Raw genomic sequence first — 21,441 nt, 5'->3', positions numbered from 1 at the left:
TCATTTTTAATCAACTCTCTTGACTTTCGCTATTGCTCAGTCTAACCTCTTTAGGGAGAAATATATTCTTTCTCTTTGACTATTTAAAAGATATCCTGTTATTTGCTTTTTACACTCTTATCATGGCATATCTCTTTACTTAGAATTCATTTAGATTCTTGAAACTGGAGATTTTTGTCTGTAATTATCTCTGGAAAAGTCTCAGCTAGCATCTCATATAATATCTCCTTAGATAATCATCCCTATGTTCTCTTTCTAAAATGTCAATTAGATTTAACAAAAGGACTGAAGTTCTAATAAAATATTAAATCTGATTTAATAACTAGGAGCTTCCATTTTTTCTTCTCTGTCCTTTCATTTCTTTTTCATGCATCAAAATTTAATTTTCTGTGTTTCAGTTTAGTGAATTTCTTCATAGCTCATTTATGTCCTAAAAATCTCTTTAAGAGTATTTAATCTACTGCTTAATGTCCATTTGTTTAGTGATTAATCATGTTAGGGACTCTCTATGGTACTTTTTGAAATTGCCTCACATTTTATGATAATCTTTTCTTTCTTGCTCCTATTTTGATTTCCCTTTACATTAGCTGTTCAAACCTTTATTTCTGAGAAGGCCAAATGGCTGTTTCAAATGTTTACTATTTCTGCTATTAGTCACTGGCTTTTATTTTAATAAAAAAATTAAAATATTCTTGGTGCTGGGAGTATGTTTATCGCATACTAATTTCACATTAATATGTAATTCCTGAGAAGAAAGGCTTGACAGGAGAATTTTAAAGTCCCCATCTTTTGTGTGTGTGGGGTTGTGTTGTTTGGGCCACACCTGGCAGTGATCTGAGTTTACTCCAGGCTCTGTGCACAGGGATCACTGTCAGTGCTGGGGGACCACGTGTGGTCCCCAGGATTAAACCCCGGGTCAGCTGTATGTAAGCTCTGCTCCTTACCCACTGGACTACCTCTCTAGCCCTAAAGTCTCCACTTCTTGCAAGTATCTCAACTCTAAGTCCAAAATGCACAAGCCTGAGAATTGCAAGTCATTTTCTGGATGGCTAAACACCCCCATGGGTCCAGAATCAGAAAATGCTTTCGGGGGGGGTATTCAGGTGGGAGGAAACTCTGATTTTCTGTTATGATGATTCTTCCTCCATAAATTAGAATACATGAATCTTAAGAAAAATGAACATTTGCTTACTCTCCTTCAGAGAAAGTAGAAAGTAAACATGTGTGCATATATGTATGCTTTCATGCTTTCTCTCTCTTTCTCTCTGCCTCTTTGTCTGTCTGTCTGTCTGTCTCTCTTTCTCACACACCCATACACACATACTCAGACACACACACACACACACACACACACACACACAATGTTTGAAAACTCTGGATAACCCAACTCCATTCATTTTTGTCCAATCCAAGGTCAACTCAGAGCTCCAGGCTGCTGACTGACGCTGAGACTCTCTGGGCGCCCTGTGTTTGTGTGCAGAGAGGAGGCAGCCCTGCAGCGCTGTGGACTCACTGCTGGCGCACCAGTACACAGATGTCTGGGAGGGCACAGCCGACTCCAGCGTGAGGGGGAAACTCGCGGTCTCCTCTCTCGAGACGCTGTACCCATCCGCCACTTCTCCTTTATCTATGACTTTCTGTCCGACTGAGTAATAGACCAGCCTCAGCCCTTGTCCCTCATCTTGTCGGTACCAGTACATGTAGTTATGACCCATATCCTGGGCACACATCAGTGTCACACTCTGTCCTTTCTTCAGGAGCTGGAATGTGGGGGTCTGAGTGACACCAGCCTGGCCCAGACCTGTGGAAAGAAGGAGCTTCAGACACAGCAGAGGACTGAGCAGGGGAGGGGGACATTGTCACCACGAAGTGACCTTGTCCAGGACTCACCTGCCTGCAGCAGCCAGAGGGTCACACAGGACAGGAGGGGGGCGCTCATGGCAGGGGCAGGGAGAGGAGTGTCTGCTGTGTGTGTGGTGCTGAGGGAGGGCAGGCTCACGAGTTCATTGGAAGGTGTCACCTTCCTGCCTGGGCCCCAAACCCACCCTGTCCAGAGGCCACGCCCCTTTCACAGAGGGTGGAAGAACTAAGCATCAGTGAGCTGATTTGAATGAAGAGTGCACGTGAGCCTTAAACTCTTTAGAAAAACTCTGAAGTTGTATGCACAGTCCATACCTGTGATTTATTTCCTCGTGATCCATGGATATTTTTTCCTTTTGGGTCACACCCAGCAATGCTCGAAGGTTACTCCTGGCTCTGTGCTCAGGAATTACACTGGCAGTGCTTGGGGGACCATATGGGATGCTGGGAATCAAACACGGATTGGCCGAGTGCAAGGCAAACGCCCTACCCGCTGTATTATCACTCCAGCCCCGATCCATGGATTTTATGTTCCTGTCTTTCTCAGTTTTGATTGTTGAGGAAATCCTTGTGTGCCTAAGGACTCTCCTGCGCTGGCTGTCTTTTCCTGGCTTGCTTCACTGGCCACATTCTTCTTTCTCAAGTACAAGGGAGTTTTGACTGTGAAACCTCGGGGGAGGGCTTGTGAACATTTGATGAGTCATTGAGCTGAACAAGTCCCTGAGGTGGGGACAATGTCCAGAGGGACAGGGCACCTGCACACTCACCAGACTCCTGTCCCTATGAGCCGGGGGCAGCAGGGGACATTGAGAAGACCCATCGTTTGCTTTCTTTGTGAAAAGAAGGCAGCGTCAAAGGGCGCAGATGACCTCAGGACCCAGTGCACAGACACTGGAGGGAGGGGAGGCAGCTGCATTTCAGTGACAAATTCTGGAGTTATTTCCAATGTCACATTTCACTGGGAGCATCTCTGTGGGATAAAAGGAAATAACTAGAAGCAGGCTCGAGTCGTGAATATAATGGAGCTCAGAGCACCGTGTCTGGAGGCAAAGAATATTATACCCGGAAACACACTGTACTTGGACCGTGCTCAGCTGATGGGATCATCAGATCCATTATGTTGCTGATAGCACTGTCCCCTAATTGTGTGGCCAAATGGAGGATATGTTTGTGTCTCAAATCCGCAGTCGCCTCTCCATGTGCTGTACCTGTGGGCAGAGCTGTACATCCTGACCCAGGCAAAGGAGCATCTCTGTGGGGTAAGAAAAGGACATGTTGTTGCCGGCGGAACCCAAGTGTCTGGGCCCCAGTGTCCTCCCCAGCACAGTCCTGGCCCCAGAGGCTGCCAGTCACGAGTGGGTTCTCCGAGAATGCTCGGGAGAGAATGTCCTTATACCGTGGTACCCGGCCACCTGGCAGCCTCCCTCATGCCACTTCCTGGGCTGGCCAGGGCTGTTTTTGTGCAGGAGGCAGCCGAGCAGGCAGGGCTGTGATAAGCTGCTGGCACAGAGGTACAGGGCAGAGTCGGCCCCTTCCACGGAGCTCACGCTCAGCTCCGAGCGGGAGTCCTGACTGAACTGTTGCACTGAGAAGTGCGCAGGGATGTCTCCTTTTAACTCCTCTTCTCCATTCACATAACGAGCAAGGAACAGGGGGCCCTTGCCCAGAGCCTGCTGGTACCAGGACACATACTGGTGCCCGGATTCATAGTTGCATCTCAGGGTCACTGGCTGACCCCTTGCTGTGACCAGGTGTCTGGGGCTCTGAGTGACCTCAGCATCCGCAGGGCCTGTTGGGGAGCAGAGAGAAAGGGCTGAGGGCAGACCCAGGGCCGCCTCCTGCTGCAGCCCTCAGGGTGGGCAGGGGCTTCCCAGGCCTGGCAAAGCACAGCCCAGGCCCACCCTGTGCCCAGGACTCACCTGCTCCTAGGAGACCAAGGGCCACCCAGCAGAGGATCCTGGAACCCATGGCAGCCTCGGGGCCCAGACAGCCACAGGGTGGGGCAGGCTCCAAGCTCTGTCCTCTTGGTGCTGATAGGAGCCTCTGCTGTGATGTCACTGTATGATGTCACTGCGTGGTGTTTCCCTGCTGCAGGCTGGGCCCTGGACCACCTGAAGCATGTATTTCAATTATATGCCCCTTAACAAAGGATGCACGTGACCCTGGAGGACCCCACGTGCTTGTCCTTGACCCTCTCTCACTCTGGCTGCTCCTGATTCCTTCCCACCCCTTCTATGAAGCCTTGGGGAGGTGCCTCTTGGGGTCGACTGTGACTCCAGATACCGCTGCATTCCCAGGCAGAGGTGGCTGGAATAATTTTTGTCAATACCAGGATCACTGTTAAGTCAAACCTCCTGCCTCCTCCCCATCAAGACCTCCATTCCCTAGCCAGCTCCCCCTCCTGCCAGGTGGGACTCCTTGCAGTTAGTGGGTGTACAGCGCCTCCAAGTGGCCAACCAACCAGTCTCCTGGATTTCTATCTTCCCAAGGAAGGGCACTCATCCTCTCTGCGCCAACTCAGGCAATGCCCAAGATCCTTTCTCTCTACTGCTGTCCCAGATGCTCGATTGTATAATACGTGATTTGCATCTGGTGTCAGAGACATAGGAAGGATCATTCTAATGTCAGGAATTATTGGTTGCACCATTGCAATCCCTATATTAGAGGGAATGAGACAATCATCAGGATTCAGGCCAAACAAATCAAGTTTGAGTATCTCCATGTGCAAGGAATAGTCAACGAGCACTTTTATATATGACCATTAAAAAAGGACATGAAAAGAAGACAGAGAAAAACATTCCCCAAAGGAAGGTGCAGAACTGTCCCTACAGACATTATCCTTGCACTGGAACCTGCCTGTCCATGAGCAAGTGGCCAAGTATGCTCAGGACAGTTCCAGGAGACAGAAGGACACACACCAGGGCCCCGGGTTCAAGCAAAGGCTGTTCAGGCACAAGCTCTTTCTCTGTTCCACTGTCTCCTGGGTAAGCCACCCCCTGCCTGTGACTACATGGGGACAGCTGGCCACAGCACATGGGGGACAAGGTCTGGTTTGAAGGTGAGTTCTCACCTGTGGAAACATGTGACAGCAGAGTTAGAGACAGACAGAGCAGGGTTTGATTTCTCCTCTGTGCCACCATAGCTATTTGCTTTGTTTACGTTGATCCATAAGGACATATTTCTCCAGTTCATTTATTTCTGGATTTGGGGCCACACCCAGAAGTGCTTAGGGCTTACCCCTGGCTCTGTGCTCAGAAATCACTCTTACATGGAGAGTATCATGCTAAGTGAAATGAGTCAGAGAGAGGGGGACAGATTTAGAATGACTGCACTCTTTTGTGGGATATTAAGTAGAATAATAGGAGACTAACAACAAAGGACAGTATAGATAAGGGCCAGGAGGATCTCTCCATGGCTTAGAAGCTGGCCTCACGTGCTGGGGGAAAGGCAGCTGGGATAGAGAAGGGAGGGACCAGAAGTGAATGATGCTTGGAGGGCTTGCTCGGGATGGGAGATGCGAGCTGAGAGTAGACTATGGACCAAACACAAAGGCCACATAATACCAGTATTGCAAAGCATAACACCCCAAAGGAGAGAGAGAGCCAAAGGGTTTGTGCCTGCCACGGGGCGGGGTGGGGAATGGAGGGGTGGCAGGAGGGATACTGGGAACTTTGTTGCTGGCGAGTGAATGGGCAATGGTGGAGGGATGGGTACTTGATCATTGAGTCACTGAAATGTAATCACAAAAGTTTGTAATTCTGGAACTGTATCTCATAGTGATTCATAAAATAAATAAATAAATAAATAGTTAAAAAAATCATTCTGGCTGATGCTTAGGAAACCACTTTATAGTGAGGAGGATCAAACCCCATTGCCTACTCCCAAGGCAAGCATCCTATCTGCTGTACCATTGCTGCAGTCTTCAATTATTTTTGTTAAAAATTCAGCTAGTAAGCACAGCAATTCAGGGTATTATGGAATAGTTTAGACATAAAGAATAGTTTACATTTGCCATAACTGTGCCTTAACAGGATGAGAACGCTATTCGGGTATCCCAAAGGAGAATGGAAAGAGCTATGCTAGGAATATCATGTTTCACTAAAGTGAGAGAAGGAATCCGGAGTTCTGACCTCTGTCAATGGTCAAGAATCAGGGACGCTGTCTCATTTGTCAAGGCGTCAAAAATCAGATGGGCCAGATACGTAATTTGATTCAGAGACAACTGCTGGACTAGAGCTGTTACCGAGTGGATTCCACGGGATGTCAAAAGACCATTAACGAGCTGGTGAGACCACCAACGAGATGGTCAGACTTCTTCGTCAAAACCCTGAATGACCAGTTTGAGGCTCTTCCAGTTGCTGGAGTGAGCAGATATCATTGGGCTACACTAGCACTTGACAGGGACAAATGGAGACTGTACCACAGCCCGCTTGAGCAAATCGAAGATCAACGGGATGACAAGTGATACAAGTGATAACTGTCCATTAAAGATAGGATTTTCCCCTAGGGATTATCTGCCTGGAGAAAATCAAGCATTCACGTGAATTAACATGTCAGCATTATTTCTTTATATTTTACCCGCACACTGACGGAACTTATTAGAGTACGGAGTCGACCACCCTCAAGGAGAGAACACTGAGCCGATAATGCAAATCACATAGCGAGGTTTAATGCTCCAGCTTGCTGGGGTCCAAGTGTCTGCCCAAGGCAGCGGGGTTCAACAAAGACCCAGAGCACTAGGTTCAGTAAGTTCTTTTACTTTCATTTTGGCAAGTCAGCATTACTCAGCAGATTTCTATTACCTACAGAGTACACGTATATTGTTGTTGTGGTTGTTTTGGCCCTAAACATCCAGCCCACAACCTAAGAGTTACATTCCAGAGTTGACTTTCTCTTTGACAAAATGTAATCTTGTCAAAAGCATCTGGCCTTTCTGCTTTTCTTGTTCCTGGAAGAAGCCTAGGTCACTCAGACGGCCCCAAAGCCTGTCATGGAAGTTCTACAGCTAAGTTGGTCCTAACAATTACTGACTGAATATTGGGGCGACAAATAACTTTTAATTTTGAAAAACTGAAGATCTCTAAAGCAAGAGCACATTTATTTCATTTCTATTTGGTGTGCATAAAAATTTACAATGATGGGACCCAAATATTTGTTGACTAAGATTAATATAGAAGGTATTCCTGCTCTCTCCCTAGTGTTGATTGCATGTACAGGACATAGCATTTTTCTTGCTAACATCCTTTCCTGAAACACCATCTGATGATCTGATACGACAAGCCTTTAGGAAAACTGCCTTTGGCCACCTTCACAAAACAACAACAACAAAATAAAAACCACCAACTAGATGAAGAAATTGCAGTTTCTTTCATTTTTGGCACACCAAAATCAGTGGGTATTTCACCCTGAGTCATAGGCTCCTTGAAGTTCTCAGGAGACATGTTGTAATATCACAAGAGGCAAATGATGTTCCCATTTACAATAATCTGAACCTAAAAAAAGGAAGTCAGAGGCGAGGCAGTCTCTGGGGTGAGGAAGGGGTACACCAGCTTGAGGGAACAGAATGTGTGTGACTCCCAGATCCTTTTCTTGAAAATGTGACCCTGGGAAATAGATATGCTTTATGTGAGTAAGTAAGTGAATGAATATGCTTCCTTCATGATTCTTCCCTTACATGCCCAGAGAGCCTGTCTGCTGTACAGGTTGAGCCCTGCCTCCTGGCAGCCTCCCTCGCTGCCACTTCCTGGGCTGGCCTGGGCTGTTTTTGTGCAGGAGGCAGCCGAGCAGGCAGGGCTGTGATAAGCTGCTGGCACAGAGGTACAGGGCAGAGTCGGCCCCTTCCACGGAGCTTATGTTCAGCTCAGAGCGGGAGTCCTGACTGAACTGTTGCACTGAGAAGCGCGCAGGGATGCTGCCTTTTCCATACTCTTGTTCACCGTAATACTGAACTAGGAACACAGGGCCTTGGCCCAGGTCCTGTTGGTACCAGTACACAGAGTCGTGCCCAGATTCATAGTTGCATCTCAGGGTCACTGGCTGACCCCTTGCTGTGACCAGGTGTCTGGGGCTCTGAGTGACCTCAGCATCCACAGGGCCTGTTGGGGAGCAGAGAGAAAGGGCTGAGGGCAGACCCAGGGGCGCCTCCTGCTGCAGCCCTCAGGGTGGGCAGGGGCTTCCCAGGCCTGGCAAAGCACAGTCCAGGCCCACCCTGTGCCCAGGACTCACCTGCTCCCAGGAGACCAAGGGCCACCCAGCAGAGGAGCCTGGAGCCCATGGCAGCCTCAGGGCCCAGACAGCCCTAGGGCAGGGCAGGCTCCAAGCTCTGTCCTCCTGGTGCTGATAGGAGCCTGTGCCGTGATGTCACTGTATGATGTCACTGTGCGATGCTCCCCTGCTGCAGGCTGGGCCCTGGACCACGTGAAGTGTGTCAGTAAGACTCTGGGTACCATTTCCTCAATTGTATGCTCCTTAACAAAGGATGCATGTGAACTAGGAGGACCCCATGTGCCCTTCCCTGACCCTCTCTCACTCTGGCTGCCCCAGGCCCCTTCCTATCTCTTCCTGTGAAGCCTTGGGGAGGTGCCTTTTGGGGTCAACCCTGGCTCCAGATACTGCTGTATTCCCGGGCAGAGGTGGCCAGAATAGTTCTGTCTATTCCAGAATCCCTGTGAAGTCAAATCTCCTGCCTTCTCCCCATCAAGACCTCCATTCCCTAGCCAGGTCCCCCTCCTGCCAGGTGTCTTGTAATTAGAGGGTGTATAGCACCTCCAAGTGGCCACCAACCAGTCTCCTGGATTTCTATCTTCCCAATGAAGGGCACACAGATGCTTAATCGTATGTACAATACAGCCTTCGTGTCCTGCGTCAGAGACATAGCATCATTCTGATGTCAGGAATTATTGGTTGCAACATCATTGTAATTCCTATACTAGAGGGAATAAGACAAGCATCAGGATTCAGATCACGCAAATAAAGTTTGAGTATCTCAATGGACAAGAACTGTGTATTCATGAGGCGACTAGGGAGCTCCCAAGACTCTCATTTTACCGCCTGCGTTCGGTGGTCTCGGGCCACATCCCCACCCAGGAGGGCTGGTGCCATGGATGGATGAAGGAGCAATCGAGGGCCAAGCTGGTTGGTGATCAGTTGCCATTTGTTCCATTCTCCCAATGCACCTGTTCCAGTCTCACTGAGCCGCTCATTCTAGTCTCACCCGGCCCCTCATTCCCGGCTCCTTCTGTCTCTTCCGCTCATCTCTGTGCTCTCACTCACAGCGTGGTCTCTCTCTAGTCTCTCTCCAACTCTCCACTGGGTGTAGCAGAATCAACATATCAAAGCCCTTCCTGATCACAGATCAGGCTCAAGGGCAGAAATACCACGTAATGGTGTTTCTCCTCTCCTTAGTCCATAACCTAATTAACATCATAATTAACATCTCAATTCTACTTCTTAATATTAGTTATTTTGTATAGACGCAGTAAGAGATATATTAAGCTTGTAGGGTGTCTCTCCTGGGGATATCTCGCTATAGATCTCAGACTACAGTGCTTAGGTGAGATTAATCTTTCCTAAACCCTAGCAGGGTCTTAATGCAGCTGTTACTTTACGGATCCTGACAGAATTTGCCCATGACCATGCTCTTAACTTAGTGTTAAGTATTATGGCACTTTGGCCTGGCCCATTTCAAGCCAGAATAATTCACAGCTTGCCCTGGGTTCATCCAGTCCCTCGATGGGACCCTGCTTTTGGGATGCTAGGAAGTAAGGGCAACTGAGGCTTGAGTCCAGAGAACAGAGTGCCCAGGAGTGAATATCATTAGGAATCAATTAACTCCCAAGTTACAAAAGCATTAACTGTCTTCCTGTGTCCATAGAAAAAGGACATTGCTCTGAATGAACTATGCAAAGGACTTAAGGAGAAGAGAGAAGCAATATTTACAAGTTAACAGAGTCTGATTATGAGATAAAGGTGAGTGACTGGTTGGGGAAGCAGAGCACAAAGAAAGAGGTTACAAGAAAACACAGAGGAATGGGAGCACTGTGATGGGAGTAATCCAATAAACCTAAGCTCCCTGTGGCAAGGCAGAAAGGACAAACCAATGTTATCTTACAGTCCACAATTATTTTTATGTATGAACATTTAAAAGGAACGCAAAAAAAGGACACAGAGACAAGTATTCCCCAAAGGAAGATGCAGAACGCTCCCCATAAATATCGTCCTTGCACTAGAAACTACCTGTCCATGAGTGGGTGGCCATGTATGCTCAGGATGGTTCCAGGGGATAGAAGGACTCACACCAGGGTTCTGAGTTCAAGCAAGGGCTGGTCAGACACAAGCTCTTCCTCTGTTCCACTGTCTTCTGGGTAAGCCATTCCCTGCCTGTGACTGCATTGGGACAGCTGGCCACAGGACATGGGGGACAAGGTCTGGTGTGAAGGTGGGTTCTCACCTGTGGAGAGGTGTGACAGCAGAGTCAGAGGCAGATAGAGCGGGTTCGATTTCACCTCTGTACTCTCATAGCTATTTGCTTTGTTTATGCTGATCCATAAGGACAAATTCCCCCAGTTTATTTATTTCTGGATTTGGGGTCACACCCAGCAGTGCTTAGGGTTTACCCTGGCTCTGTGCTCAGAAATTACTCTTGTCGATGCTTAGGGAAACACATATGGGGAGGAGGATCAAAACCCATTGTTCGCCTGTGAGGCAAGCTCCCTATCCACTGTACCATTGCTGCAGTCTTCAATTCTTTCCGTTAAAAATTCAACTAGTAAGCACATTAATTCAGGGTATTATGTGATAGTTTAGACATTGTTAGGACCCCGTTAGCCAAAGAACTACCCTGACAGGCTTGGTGGCCTTCTGAGTGACTTGGGCCTCTTCCAGGAACAAGAAACATAGAAAAACCAGATGCTTTTGTCTAAGATTACATCCCCAGAATGAGATTAGTTCTCCAGATTGTAACTGTCAGGGAGTTGGCTGGATGTTGTGGGCCAAAACAACAACAAAAATATAGTGGACAGCATAGGTAATAGAGATCTGCTGAGTAATGCCCACTTGCCAAAATCAAAGTATAAGAACTTGCTGAACCTAGTGTTCCTTGTTGAACCCTGCTGTGTTGGGCGGATACTTGGACCTTAGCTAGATGAAGCATTAAACCTCGCTATGTGACTTGCATTATTGGCTCTAATCTCTGTCCTTGAGGGGTGATCGACTCCGGACTCTAACAACATAAAGAAGAGGTTATACTTACCATAACTGTCCATTATAAATAGGATTTTTTCCCCTAAGGAATATTTGCCTGAAGAAAATTAAGCATACATGTGCATTAATGTGTCAGGATTATTTCTTTATATTATACCTGCACAATCACAGAACTGACTGAATATTTGGGTGAACAAATACATTTTAATTTTGAGAAACTGAAAATCTCTAAAGCAAGAAACACATTTATTACATTTCTATTGGTGTATATAAAAATTTACAAGGAAGGAACCCAGATATCTGTTGATTAGGATTAATATAGAAAGTATTCCTGATCGTTCCCTGTTCTCTCCCTGGTGGTAATTGCATGTGCAGGACATAGTATTTTTCTTGCTAACAGCCTTTCTTGAAAAGACCATCTGACAATCTCATAGGACAAGTCTTCACGAACCTGTTCTTACACCACCTTCACACACACAAGCACGCGCACACACACACACACACACACACACAAAACTCTAGATGAAGAAATTGCAGGTTCATTTTTCAAACAAAATCAGTAAGTAATTTTCGCCCTGAGTTATATACTCCTTGGAGTTCTAAGAGACATGTTGTAAAATCACGATGGGCAAATTATGTTCCATGTACTCTAATCTGAACCTGGAAAAAGGAAGTTAGAGGCGAGGCTGTCTCTGGAGTGAGGAAGGGGTACACCCACTTGAGGGAACAGAATGTGTGTGACTCCCAGATCCTTTACGTGAAAATGTTACCCTGGGAAATAGATATACTTTATGTGAATAAGTAAGTGAGTCAATGTTTCCTTCATGGCCCTGTGTCACTAAATCTTCCCTTACATGCCAAGGGAGCTTGTCTGCTGTACAGGTTGAGCCCTACCTCCTGGCAGCCTCCCTCGCTGCCACTTCCTGGGCTGGCCTGGGCTGTTTTTGTGCAGGAGGCAGCCGAGCAGGCAGGGCTGTGATAAGCTGCTGGCACAGAGGTACAGGGCAGAGTCGGCCCCTTCCACGGAGCTCACGCTCAGCTCAGAGCTGAAGTCCTTACTGAACTGTTGCACTGAGAAGTGCGCAGGGATGTCTCCTTTTTCTCTCATTGTGCCACTGAAATACTGAATGAGGAACCGAGGGCCCTTGCCCAGAGTCTGTTGGTACCAGTACACACTATCATGGCCGGATTCATAGTTGCATCTCAGGGTCACTGGCTGACCCCTTGCTGTGACAAGGTTTCTGGGGCTCTGAGTGACCTCAGCATCCACAGGGCCTGTTGGGGAGCAGAGAGAAAGGGCTGAGGGCAGACCCAGGGGTGCCTCCTGCTGCAGCCCTCAGGGTGGGCAGGGGGGTTCCCAGGCCTGGCAAAGCACAGCCCAGCCCCACCCTGTGCCCAGGACTCACCTGCTCCCAGGAGACCAAGGGCCACCCAGCAGAGGAGCCTGGAGCCCATGGCAGCCTCAGGGCCCAGACAGCTCTAGGACAGGGCAGGCTCCAAGCTCTGTCCTCCTGGTGCTGATAGGAGCCTTTGCTGTGATGTCACTGTGTGATGTCACTGTGGGATACTCCCCTGCTGCAGGCTGGGCCCTGGACCACGTGAAGCATGTCAGTAAGACTCTGGGTACCATTTCCTCAATTGTATGCCCCTTAACAAAGGATGCATGTGACCCTGGAGGACCCCACGTGCTCTTCCCTGACTCTCTCTCACTCTGGCTACCCCAGGTCCCTTCCCATCTCTTCCTGTGAACCTTGGGGAGGTGCCTCTTGGGCGTTAATTCTGACTCCATATACAGCTGCATTCCCGGGCAGAGGTGGCCAGAATAGTTTCTGTCTCTACCAGGATCCCTGTGAAGTCAAAGCTCCTGCCTCCTCCCCATCAAGACCTCCATTCCCAAACCAGGTCTCTCTCCTGCCAGGAACCTTGCAGTTAGTGGGCGTACAGCGCCTCCAAGTGGCCAACCAACCAGCCTCCTGGATTTCTATCTTCCCAGTGATAGAAATGAAGGGCACACATCCTCTCTGCGCCAACTCAGGCAATGCCCAAAATCCTTTCTCTCACACCCCCTTCTACTACTGTCCCAGATGCTCAATCGTATGACACATGCTTTGCATCTGGCATCAGAGACAAAGGTAGCATCACTCTGATGTCAGGAATTATTGGTTGCACCATTGCAATCCCTATATTGGAGGGAATGAGACAAGCATCAGGATTCAGGCCAAACAAATCAAGTTTGAGTATCTCAATGGGCATGGAATAATCAGCGAGTGCTTTTATGTATGACCATTAAAAAGGACATGAAAGGAAGACAGAGACAAACATTCCCCAGAGGAAGATGCAGAACTTTCCTCACACACATCATCCTTGCACTGGAACCTGCCTGTCATTGAGCAGTTGGCCATGTATGCTCAGGACGGTTTCATGGGACAGAAGGACATGCAGCAGGGCCCTGGGTCCCCAGCAAGGGCTGATCAGACACATGCTCTTCCTCTGTTCCACTGTCTCCTAGGTAAGCCATCCCCTGCCTGTGACTACATGGGGACAGCTGGCCACAGCACATGAGGGTCAAGGTCTGGTTTGAAGGTGAGTTTTCACCTGTGGAAACATTTGACAGCAGAGTTAGAAGCAGACAGAGTATGATTCGATTTCTCCTCTGTGCCGTCATAGCTATTTGCTTTGTTTACGTTGATCCATACGGACATTTTCCCCCAGTTTATTTATTTCTGGATTTGGGGCCACACCCAGAAGTGCTTAGGGCTCACCCCTGCCTCTCTGCTCAGAAATCACTCTTACATGGAGAGTATCATGCTAAGTGAAATGAGTCAGAGAGAGGGGGACAGATTTAGAATGACTGCACTCTCTTGTGGGATATTAAGTAGCATAATAGGAGACTAACACCCAAAGATAGTAGAGATAAGGGCCAGGAGGATCTCTCCATGGCTTAGAAGCCAGCCTCACATGATGAGTGTAAAGGCAGCTATATAGAGAAGGGACCAGAAGTGAATGATGCTTGGAGGGCTTGCTCGGGATGGGAGATGCGAGCTGAGAGTAGACTATGGACCAAACACAAAGGCCACATAATACCAGTATTGCAAAGCATAACACCCCAAAGGAGAGAGAGAGTAAAAGGCTTTGTGTCTGCCATGGGGTGTGGTGGGGAATGGAGGGGTGGCAGGAGGGATACTGGGAACTTTGTTGCTAGTGAATGAATGGGCAATGGTGGAGGGATGGGTGCTTGATCTTTGAATGACTGAAACATAATCACAAAAGTTTGTAATTCTGTAACTGTATCTCACAGTGATTCATAAAATAAATAAATAAATAAATAAATAAATAAATGATTTTTTTTAAAAAGAAATAATTCTCATTGATGCTTAGGGAATCACTTTATAGTGAGGAGGATCAAACCCCAGAGGCGGCTCTCAAGGCAAGCATCCTATTGCTGTACCATTGCTGCAGTCTTCAATTATTTCCGTTAAAAATTCAACTAGTAAACATTCAGGGTATTATGGGTTAGTTTAGACTTAAAACAGATTATACTTGCCATAACTGTCCATTAAAAATAGGATTTTCCCCTAGGGATTACCTGCCTGGTAGATAATTAAGCATGCACGTGAATTAACATGTCAGCATTATTTCTTTATATTTTATTCGCACACTGACAGAACTTGTTAGAGTCTGGAGTCGACCACCCTCAAGGGGGGAGAAATGAACCAATTATGCAAATCACATAGTGAAGTTTAATTTTTGTTCCAGCTTGCTGGGGTCCAAGTGTCCCCCCAACGCTGCGGGGTTCAAAAAGAAATCTGAGCACTCGGTTCAGCAAGTTCTTATACTTTCATTTTGGAAGGTCAGCATTACTCAGCAGATTTTTATTACCTACAGAGTACACATATATTGTTGTTGTTGTTGTTTGGCCCACAACATCTGGCCCACCTGACAGTTACATTCCAGAGTCGACCTTGTCTTTGACAAAATGTAATCTTGTCAAAAGCATCTGGCTTTTCTGCTTTTCTTGTTCCTGGAAGAAGCCAGGGTCACTCAGAAGGCCCCAAAGCCTGACATGGTAGTTCTACAGCTAGTGGGTCTAACACACTGACTGAATACTTGGGTGAACAAATAAATTTTAATTTTGAGAAATTGAAGATCTCTAAAGTAAGAGCACATTTCTTTCATTTCTATTTGGTGTGCATAAAAATTCACAGTGATGTGGCTCTTCGCCGAGATGTGACCCGTGTGGCCACACGTGTGCGGCCTCTCCGTTGTTAGATGACCATGATCCTGGAGGCCAGCTAAAGTACTTTTGGTACCAGTAGCTTCTTGCAGAAATGTCTCTAGACTGTGAACTAAGTCAAGGCCCCATGCCACCCCAAGTGGGGAAAGGTTTTTCTCTCTCTGCTTTTCCTTTCCAGGGGAGAAAGGCATGGTGACCACCATCTCATAAGGACCACTAAAGAGAGGTACGAGCTTGCAATGATGCAATTTCTGGCAGGTATTTCCCTGGACTTAGTTACCAAAATACTAAAATACAGAAATCCAAAAGCCGCACAGCTGCGATGCGGCCTCATATCTCTTCATTCTCAGCATGGAAAATAAATTATCAAATACTTCCTTTTCAGCAGGTCTGATTTTTTGGGGGTGGGGAACTCCAAACAATCATAGTGAGTTTTTTTTGGTGGAAATATTGAATGTAATCAAAGTGAAGAGAAATTAAAGTGAAAATTATCAGCTACACAGGCAAGGGGATGGGGATGAGAGGGGAGGTATACTGGGATTCTTGGTGGTGGAATATGGGCACTGGAGAAGGGATGGGTGTTCGACCATTGTATAACTGAGACTTAAGCCTGAATGCTTTGTAACTTTCCACATGGTGATTCAATAAAAAATTTTCTAAAAATTTACAATGATGGGACCCAAATATCTGTTGATTAGGATTAATACAGAAGGTATTCCTGTTCGTTCCATGGTGCTAATTGCATGTACAGGACATAGCATTTTTCTTGCTAACAGCCTTTCCTGAAAAGACCATCTGACGATCTCATATGACAAACCTTTAGGGAAACGGCTCTTTGGCCACCTTTAAAAACAAAACAAAACTAGATGAAGAAATTTCAGGTTTGTTCATTTTGGGCACAACAAAATCAGTGTGTATTTTTTGCCCTGAGTCATAGGCTCCATGGAGTTCTCAGGAGACATGTTGTCAAATCACGAAAGGCAAATGGTGTTCCCACGTATGCTAATCGGAACCTGGAAAGAGGATGTCAGAGGCGAGGGAGTCTCTCGGGTGAGGAAGGGGTACACCAGCTTGAGGGAACAGAATGTGTGTGACTCCCAGATCCTTTACTTGAAAATGTGACCCGGGGAAATAGATATGCTTTATGTGAATAAGCAAGTGAATGAATATGCTTCCTTCATGATTCTGGGGCAATAAATCTTCCCTTACATCCCGAGAGAGCCTGTCTGCTGTACAGGTTGAGCCCTGCCTCCTGGCAGCCTCCCTCATGCCACTTCCTGGGCTGGCCTGGGCTGTTTTTGTGCAGGAGGCAGCCGAGCAGGCAGGGCTGTGATAAGCTGCTGGCACAGAGGTACAGGGCAGAGTCGGCCCCGTCCACGGAGCTTATGTTCAGCTCCGAGCGGGAGTCCTGACTGAACTGTTGCACTGAGAAGCGCGCAGGGATGTCTCCTTTGTCTCTCATTTCCCCGCTGTCATACTGAATGAGGAACTGAAGGCTCTTGCCAAAGGCCTGTTGGTACCAGTACACATTATAATGCCCGGATTCATAGTTGCATCTCAGGGTCACTGGCTGACCCCTTGCTGTGACTAGGTGTCTGGGGCTCTGAGTGACCTCAGCATCCACAGGGCCTGTTGGGGAGCAGAGAGAAAGGGCTGAGGGCAGACCCAGGGGCGCCTCCTGCTGCAGCCCTCAGGGTGGGCAGGGGCTTCCCAGGCCTGGCAAAGCACAGCCCAGGCCCACCCTGTGCCCAGGACTCACCTGCTCCCAGGAGACCAAGGGCCACCCAGCAGAGGAGCCTGGAGCCCATGGCAGCCTCAGGGCCCAGACAGCCCTAGGCCAGGGCAGGCTCCAAGCTTTGTCCTCCTGGTGCTGATAGGAGCCTGTGCTGTGATGTCACTGTGTGACATCACTGTGGGATGCTCCCCTGCTACAGGCTGGGCCCTGGACCACGTGAAGCATGTCAGTAAGACTCTGGGTACCATTTCCTCAATTGTATGCCCTTTAACAAAGGATGCACATAGGAGGGCCCCATGTGCCCTTCCCTGACCCTCTCTCACTCTGGCTGCCCCAGGCCCCTTCCCATCTCTTCCTGTGAAGCCTTGGGGAGGTGCCTTTTGGGGTCGACTCTGGCTCCATATACAGCTGCATTCCCGGGCAGAGGTGGCCAGAATACTTTCTGTCTATGCCAAGATCACTGTGAAGTCTAACCCCCTGCCCCCTCCCCCTCAAGAGCTTCATTCCCTAGCCAGGTCCCCCTCCTGCCAGATGTCTTGTAGTTAGAGTGTGTACAGCGCCTCCAAGTGGCCACCAAACATTCTTCTGGATTTCTCTTTCCAATGAAGGGCACACATCCTCTCTGTGCCCTCCAGGCAATGCCCAAGATCCTTTCTCTCACACCCCTCTCTTTTGTTTTTGGTCAATAATATATATTTTTTAAATTTATTTATTAGTGAGTCACAGTGAGGGTACAGTTACAGATTTATACATTTTCGTGCTCATGTTTCCCTCATACAAAGTTCGAGAACCCATCCTTTCACCAGTGCCCATTCTTCACCACCAATAAACCCAGCATCCCTCCCACCTCCCCAATCCCATCTCCCCCCCCCCCCCCGCCACTGTGGCAGGGTCTTCCCTTTTGTTCTCTCTCTCTAATTAGATGTTGTGATTTGCAATAAATCACACCTGCTCCTAATGCTGTCCCATGTGCTTGATCCTATAGTACCTTCTTTGTGTCCAGCGTCAGAGACATACGTAGCATCATTCTGATGTCAGAAATTATTGGTTGCACCATTGCAATTCTTATATTAGAGGGAATGAGACAAGCATTAGGATCCTGGTCCTGCAAATAAAGTTTGAGTATCTCAATGAACAAGGAATAGTCCACGAGCACTTTTATATGACTATTAAAATAGAACACACAAAAAAGGACACACAAACATTCTCCAAAGGAAGACGCAGAACTATTCCCACAAACGTCCTCCTTGCACTGGAACCTACCTGTCCATGTATGCTCAGGATGTCCATGTATGCTCAGGATGGTACCTGGGGACAGAAGGACACACAGCAGGGCCCTGGGTCCTGGTCCTTCTCCCAGCAAGGGTTCGTCAGAAACAAGTGGTGTCCTGGGTAAGCCATTCCCTGCCTGTGACTACACTGGGACAGCTGGCCACAGGATAGAGGTGAGAAGGTCTGGTGTGAAGGTGGGTTCTCACCTGTGGAAATGTGTGACATCAGAGTTAGAGACAGACAGAGCAGGGTTCGATTTCTCCTCTGTGCCCTCATAGCTATTTTCTTTGTTTACGTTGGTCCATAAGGACAAATTCCCCCATTTTATTTATATCTGGATTTGGGGCCACAACCAGCAATGCTTAGGGCTCACTCCTGGCTCTGTGCTCTGAAATCACTCTTGTCAATGCTTAGGGAACCACATATGGTGAGGAAAATCAAAACCCATTGGCAACCCACAAGGCAAGCGCCCTATCCGCTATAGCCTTGCTGCAGTCTTCAATTCTTTCCATTAAAAATTCAGCTAATAGGGGCTGGAGTGATAGTTCAGTGGGTACAGTGTTTGCCTTGCATGTGGTTGACTTGAGTTTTTGCATCTCATATGGTCCCCTGAGCACTGCCAGGAGCACTCCTAAGTGCATGAGCCAAGAGTAACCCAGGTGCATTGCCAGGTGTGACCCTAAAACCAAAAAAAAATTCAACTAGTAAGCACATCAACTTATGTGCTAGCTTAGACATAAAGAATAGTTTATACTTGCCATAACTGTCCATTAAAATAGGATTTTCTTCCTTATGAATTATCTGCCTGGAGAAAATTAAGTATGAATGTGCATTAATGTGTCAGCATTGTTTCTTTATTTTCACCTGCACACTCACAGAACTGGCTGAATATTTGGGTGAGCAAATAAATTTGAATTTTGAGAAACTGAAAATCTATGAAGCAAGAAGCACACTTATTTCAGTTCTATATTGTGTATGTATAAATTTACAATGATGGGACCCAATATCTGTTGACTAAGATTAATATCGGAGGTACTCCGGCTCTTTCACTGGTGCTAATTGCATGTGCAGGACATCGCATTTTTCTTGCTAACAGCCTTTCCTGAAAAGACCATCTGATGATCTCATTCGACAAGACTTTAGGAAAACTGCCCTTTGGCCACCTTCACCGAAAAAAAAAAAAAGAAGAAGAAGAAGAAGAAGAAAGATAAAAGAAAAAGCAACTAGAAGAAGAAATTGCAGGTTCATTTTTGGCCCAACAAAATTTGTGGGTATTTTTTGCCCTGAGTCATAGGCTCCTTGGAGTTCTCAGGAGACATGTTGTCAAATCATGAAAGGCAAATGATGTTCCCAGTTATGCTCATCTGAACCTGGAAAGAGGAAGTCAGAGGCAGGGCTGCCTCTGGGGTGAGGAAGGGGTAAGGAGTTCCCGGTTCAGGTTGAGCCCGGCTGCCTGGCAGCCTCCCCTTGCTGCCACTTCCTGGGCTGGCCTGGGCTGTTTTTGTGCAGGAGGCAGCCGAGCAGGCAGGGCTGTGATAAGCTGCTGGCACAGAGGTACAGGGCAGAGTCGGCCCCTTGCACGGAGCTCACGCTCAGCTCAGAGCTGAAGTTGTCCTTGAACTGTTGCACTGAGAAGTGCGCAGGGATGTCTCCTTTCTGTCTCTCTTCCCCACTGTAATACTGAATGAGGAACTTGGGGCCCTGGCCCAGGGCCTGTTGGTACCAGTACACAGACTCATGCCCGGATTCATAGTTGCATCTCAGGGTCACTGGCTGACCCCTTGCTGTGACCAGGTGTCTGGGGCTTTGAGTGACCTCAGCATCCACAGGGCCTGTTGGGGAGCAGAGAGAAAGGGCTGAGGGCAGACCCAGGGGCGCCTCCTGCGGCAGCCCTCAGGGTGGGCAGGGGGTTCCCAGGCCTGGCAAAGCACAGCCCAGGCCCACCCTGTGCCCAGGACTCACCTGCTCCCAGGAGACCAAGGGCCACCCAGCAGAGGAGCCTGGAGCCCATGGCAGCCTCAGGGCCCAGACAGCCCTAGGCCAGGGCAGGCTCCAAGCTCTGTCCTCCTGGTGCTGATAGGAGCCTCTGCTGTGATGTCACACTGTCATCTTGTTCCTCAGGTGGTTTATGTGAACAAGGGAGGTGGCATTTTAGCAGCCTCAATAAAGGAAGCTAGAGGGCAGGAGTGATAGCACAGGGTAGGGCATTTGCTTTGCAAGCGGCCGGCCCGGGTTCAATCCCCGGCATCCCATATAGTCCCGCAAGCACCGCCAGGAGTAATTCCTGAGTGCAAAGCCAGGAGTAACCCCTGAGCATCGCTGGGTGTCACCCCCCAAAAAAATAAATAAATAAAGGAATCTACTGTCTTCTCTCTCTGCTCGTCATCCATGGTAGTGCGGGAGATTTAGGAAGGATGAGTCAGTCAGTTCTGAACCCCTGAATGACACAGATGCTCACGTCCAGCCTCTAAGCTGCACCGGAAGTCCAGACCAAGACGGGGACAAGGAGTTACTCTTCGCAGGAAAGTCAGTCCTGTTCTTCCCCAGGCCTTCTGCCTTTGTTGCATTTCCCTCATAAAAAAGAAGTTCAGGAGGAGATAATAGTCAGGTATGGCAAGTTTTTCAGGGAGCTAAGGAGAGGAAGGTTGAAGTACATGCTCAGGAGCGAACACAGGCTTCTCTAGAGCAGAGAGAACATCCCGAAGTCAAAGTCTGAAACTTCACATGTGGTGTGGAGGGGTGGTGCGGGCGGCTGCATGCCCAGTGATTCCCGCTTCCTCCTCTGCCTGGTTTATAGACGCTTTCTCCAGCCGTCCCCCCGCGCCTCCAATGCTAGGGCGGTTGCCGAGGGGTGGGAGAGCAGTTCATGGTCTTCTATTGATATTCTTTACTCTAGTGCTGGAGCGTCTCCCTGGGGGTCCAGCCCACTCTCCTCTCTTGGACTTGGTCCGGAATTCTGCCTCTCAGTGGCTTTCTGGGCTCTGCGGATGGGTCTGCAGTACCCAGCATCTTTATGCCTCCTTCAAGTCTCTGACAGCTTTTCCCCAACATGCACTTCCGGGATCCACCTTTCTCCCTGCGTGCTACAGTCACTGCCGTGATGGTCCCTACCCGGCTCTCCCTGGGCGTGTCAGTAGAG

At 48.2% G+C, this 21,441-nt stretch overlaps 5 gene segments (V, D, J or C); all 5 read right to left on the bottom strand.

Annotated features, from left to right (window-relative positions):
* Positions 1–3,209: 3,209 nt before the first annotated feature.
* Positions 3,210–3,831, bottom strand: LOC101538799 (T cell receptor beta variable 5-1-like). The segment is given in 2 exon segments: positions 3,210–3,649; positions 3,780–3,831. Coding segments are annotated over 2 exon segments (489 nt in total).
* A 3,699-nt stretch (positions 3,832–7,530) lies between these two features.
* Positions 7,531–8,134, bottom strand: LOC129402828 (T cell receptor beta variable 5-5-like). The segment is given in 2 exon segments: positions 7,531–7,955; positions 8,086–8,134. Coding segments are annotated over 2 exon segments (474 nt in total).
* Positions 8,135–10,151: 2,017 nt separating this feature from the next.
* On the bottom strand, positions 10,152–12,519 carry LOC129402812 (T cell receptor beta variable 5-1-like). The segment is given in 3 exon segments: positions 10,152–10,309; positions 11,956–12,336; positions 12,468–12,519. Coding segments are annotated over 3 exon segments (588 nt in total).
* A 3,953-nt stretch (positions 12,520–16,472) lies between these two features.
* LOC129402796 (T cell receptor beta variable 5-1-like) lies at positions 16,473–17,106 on the bottom strand. The segment is given in 2 exon segments: positions 16,473–16,924; positions 17,055–17,106. Coding segments are annotated over 2 exon segments (501 nt in total).
* Positions 17,107–19,736: 2,630 nt separating this feature from the next.
* Positions 19,737–20,313, bottom strand: LOC129402780 (T cell receptor beta variable 5-5-like). The segment is given in 2 exon segments: positions 19,737–20,134; positions 20,265–20,313. Coding segments are annotated over 2 exon segments (447 nt in total).
* Positions 20,314–21,441: the final 1,128 nt, after the last annotated feature.

Source organism: Sorex araneus, chromosome 1 (genome assembly GCF_027595985.1).
Source record: "Sorex araneus isolate mSorAra2 chromosome 1, mSorAra2.pri, whole genome shotgun sequence".
Lineage (NCBI taxonomy): Eukaryota > Metazoa > Chordata > Mammalia > Eulipotyphla > Soricidae > Sorex > Sorex araneus.
This window is presented reverse-complemented; position numbering and strand designations above follow the sequence as displayed.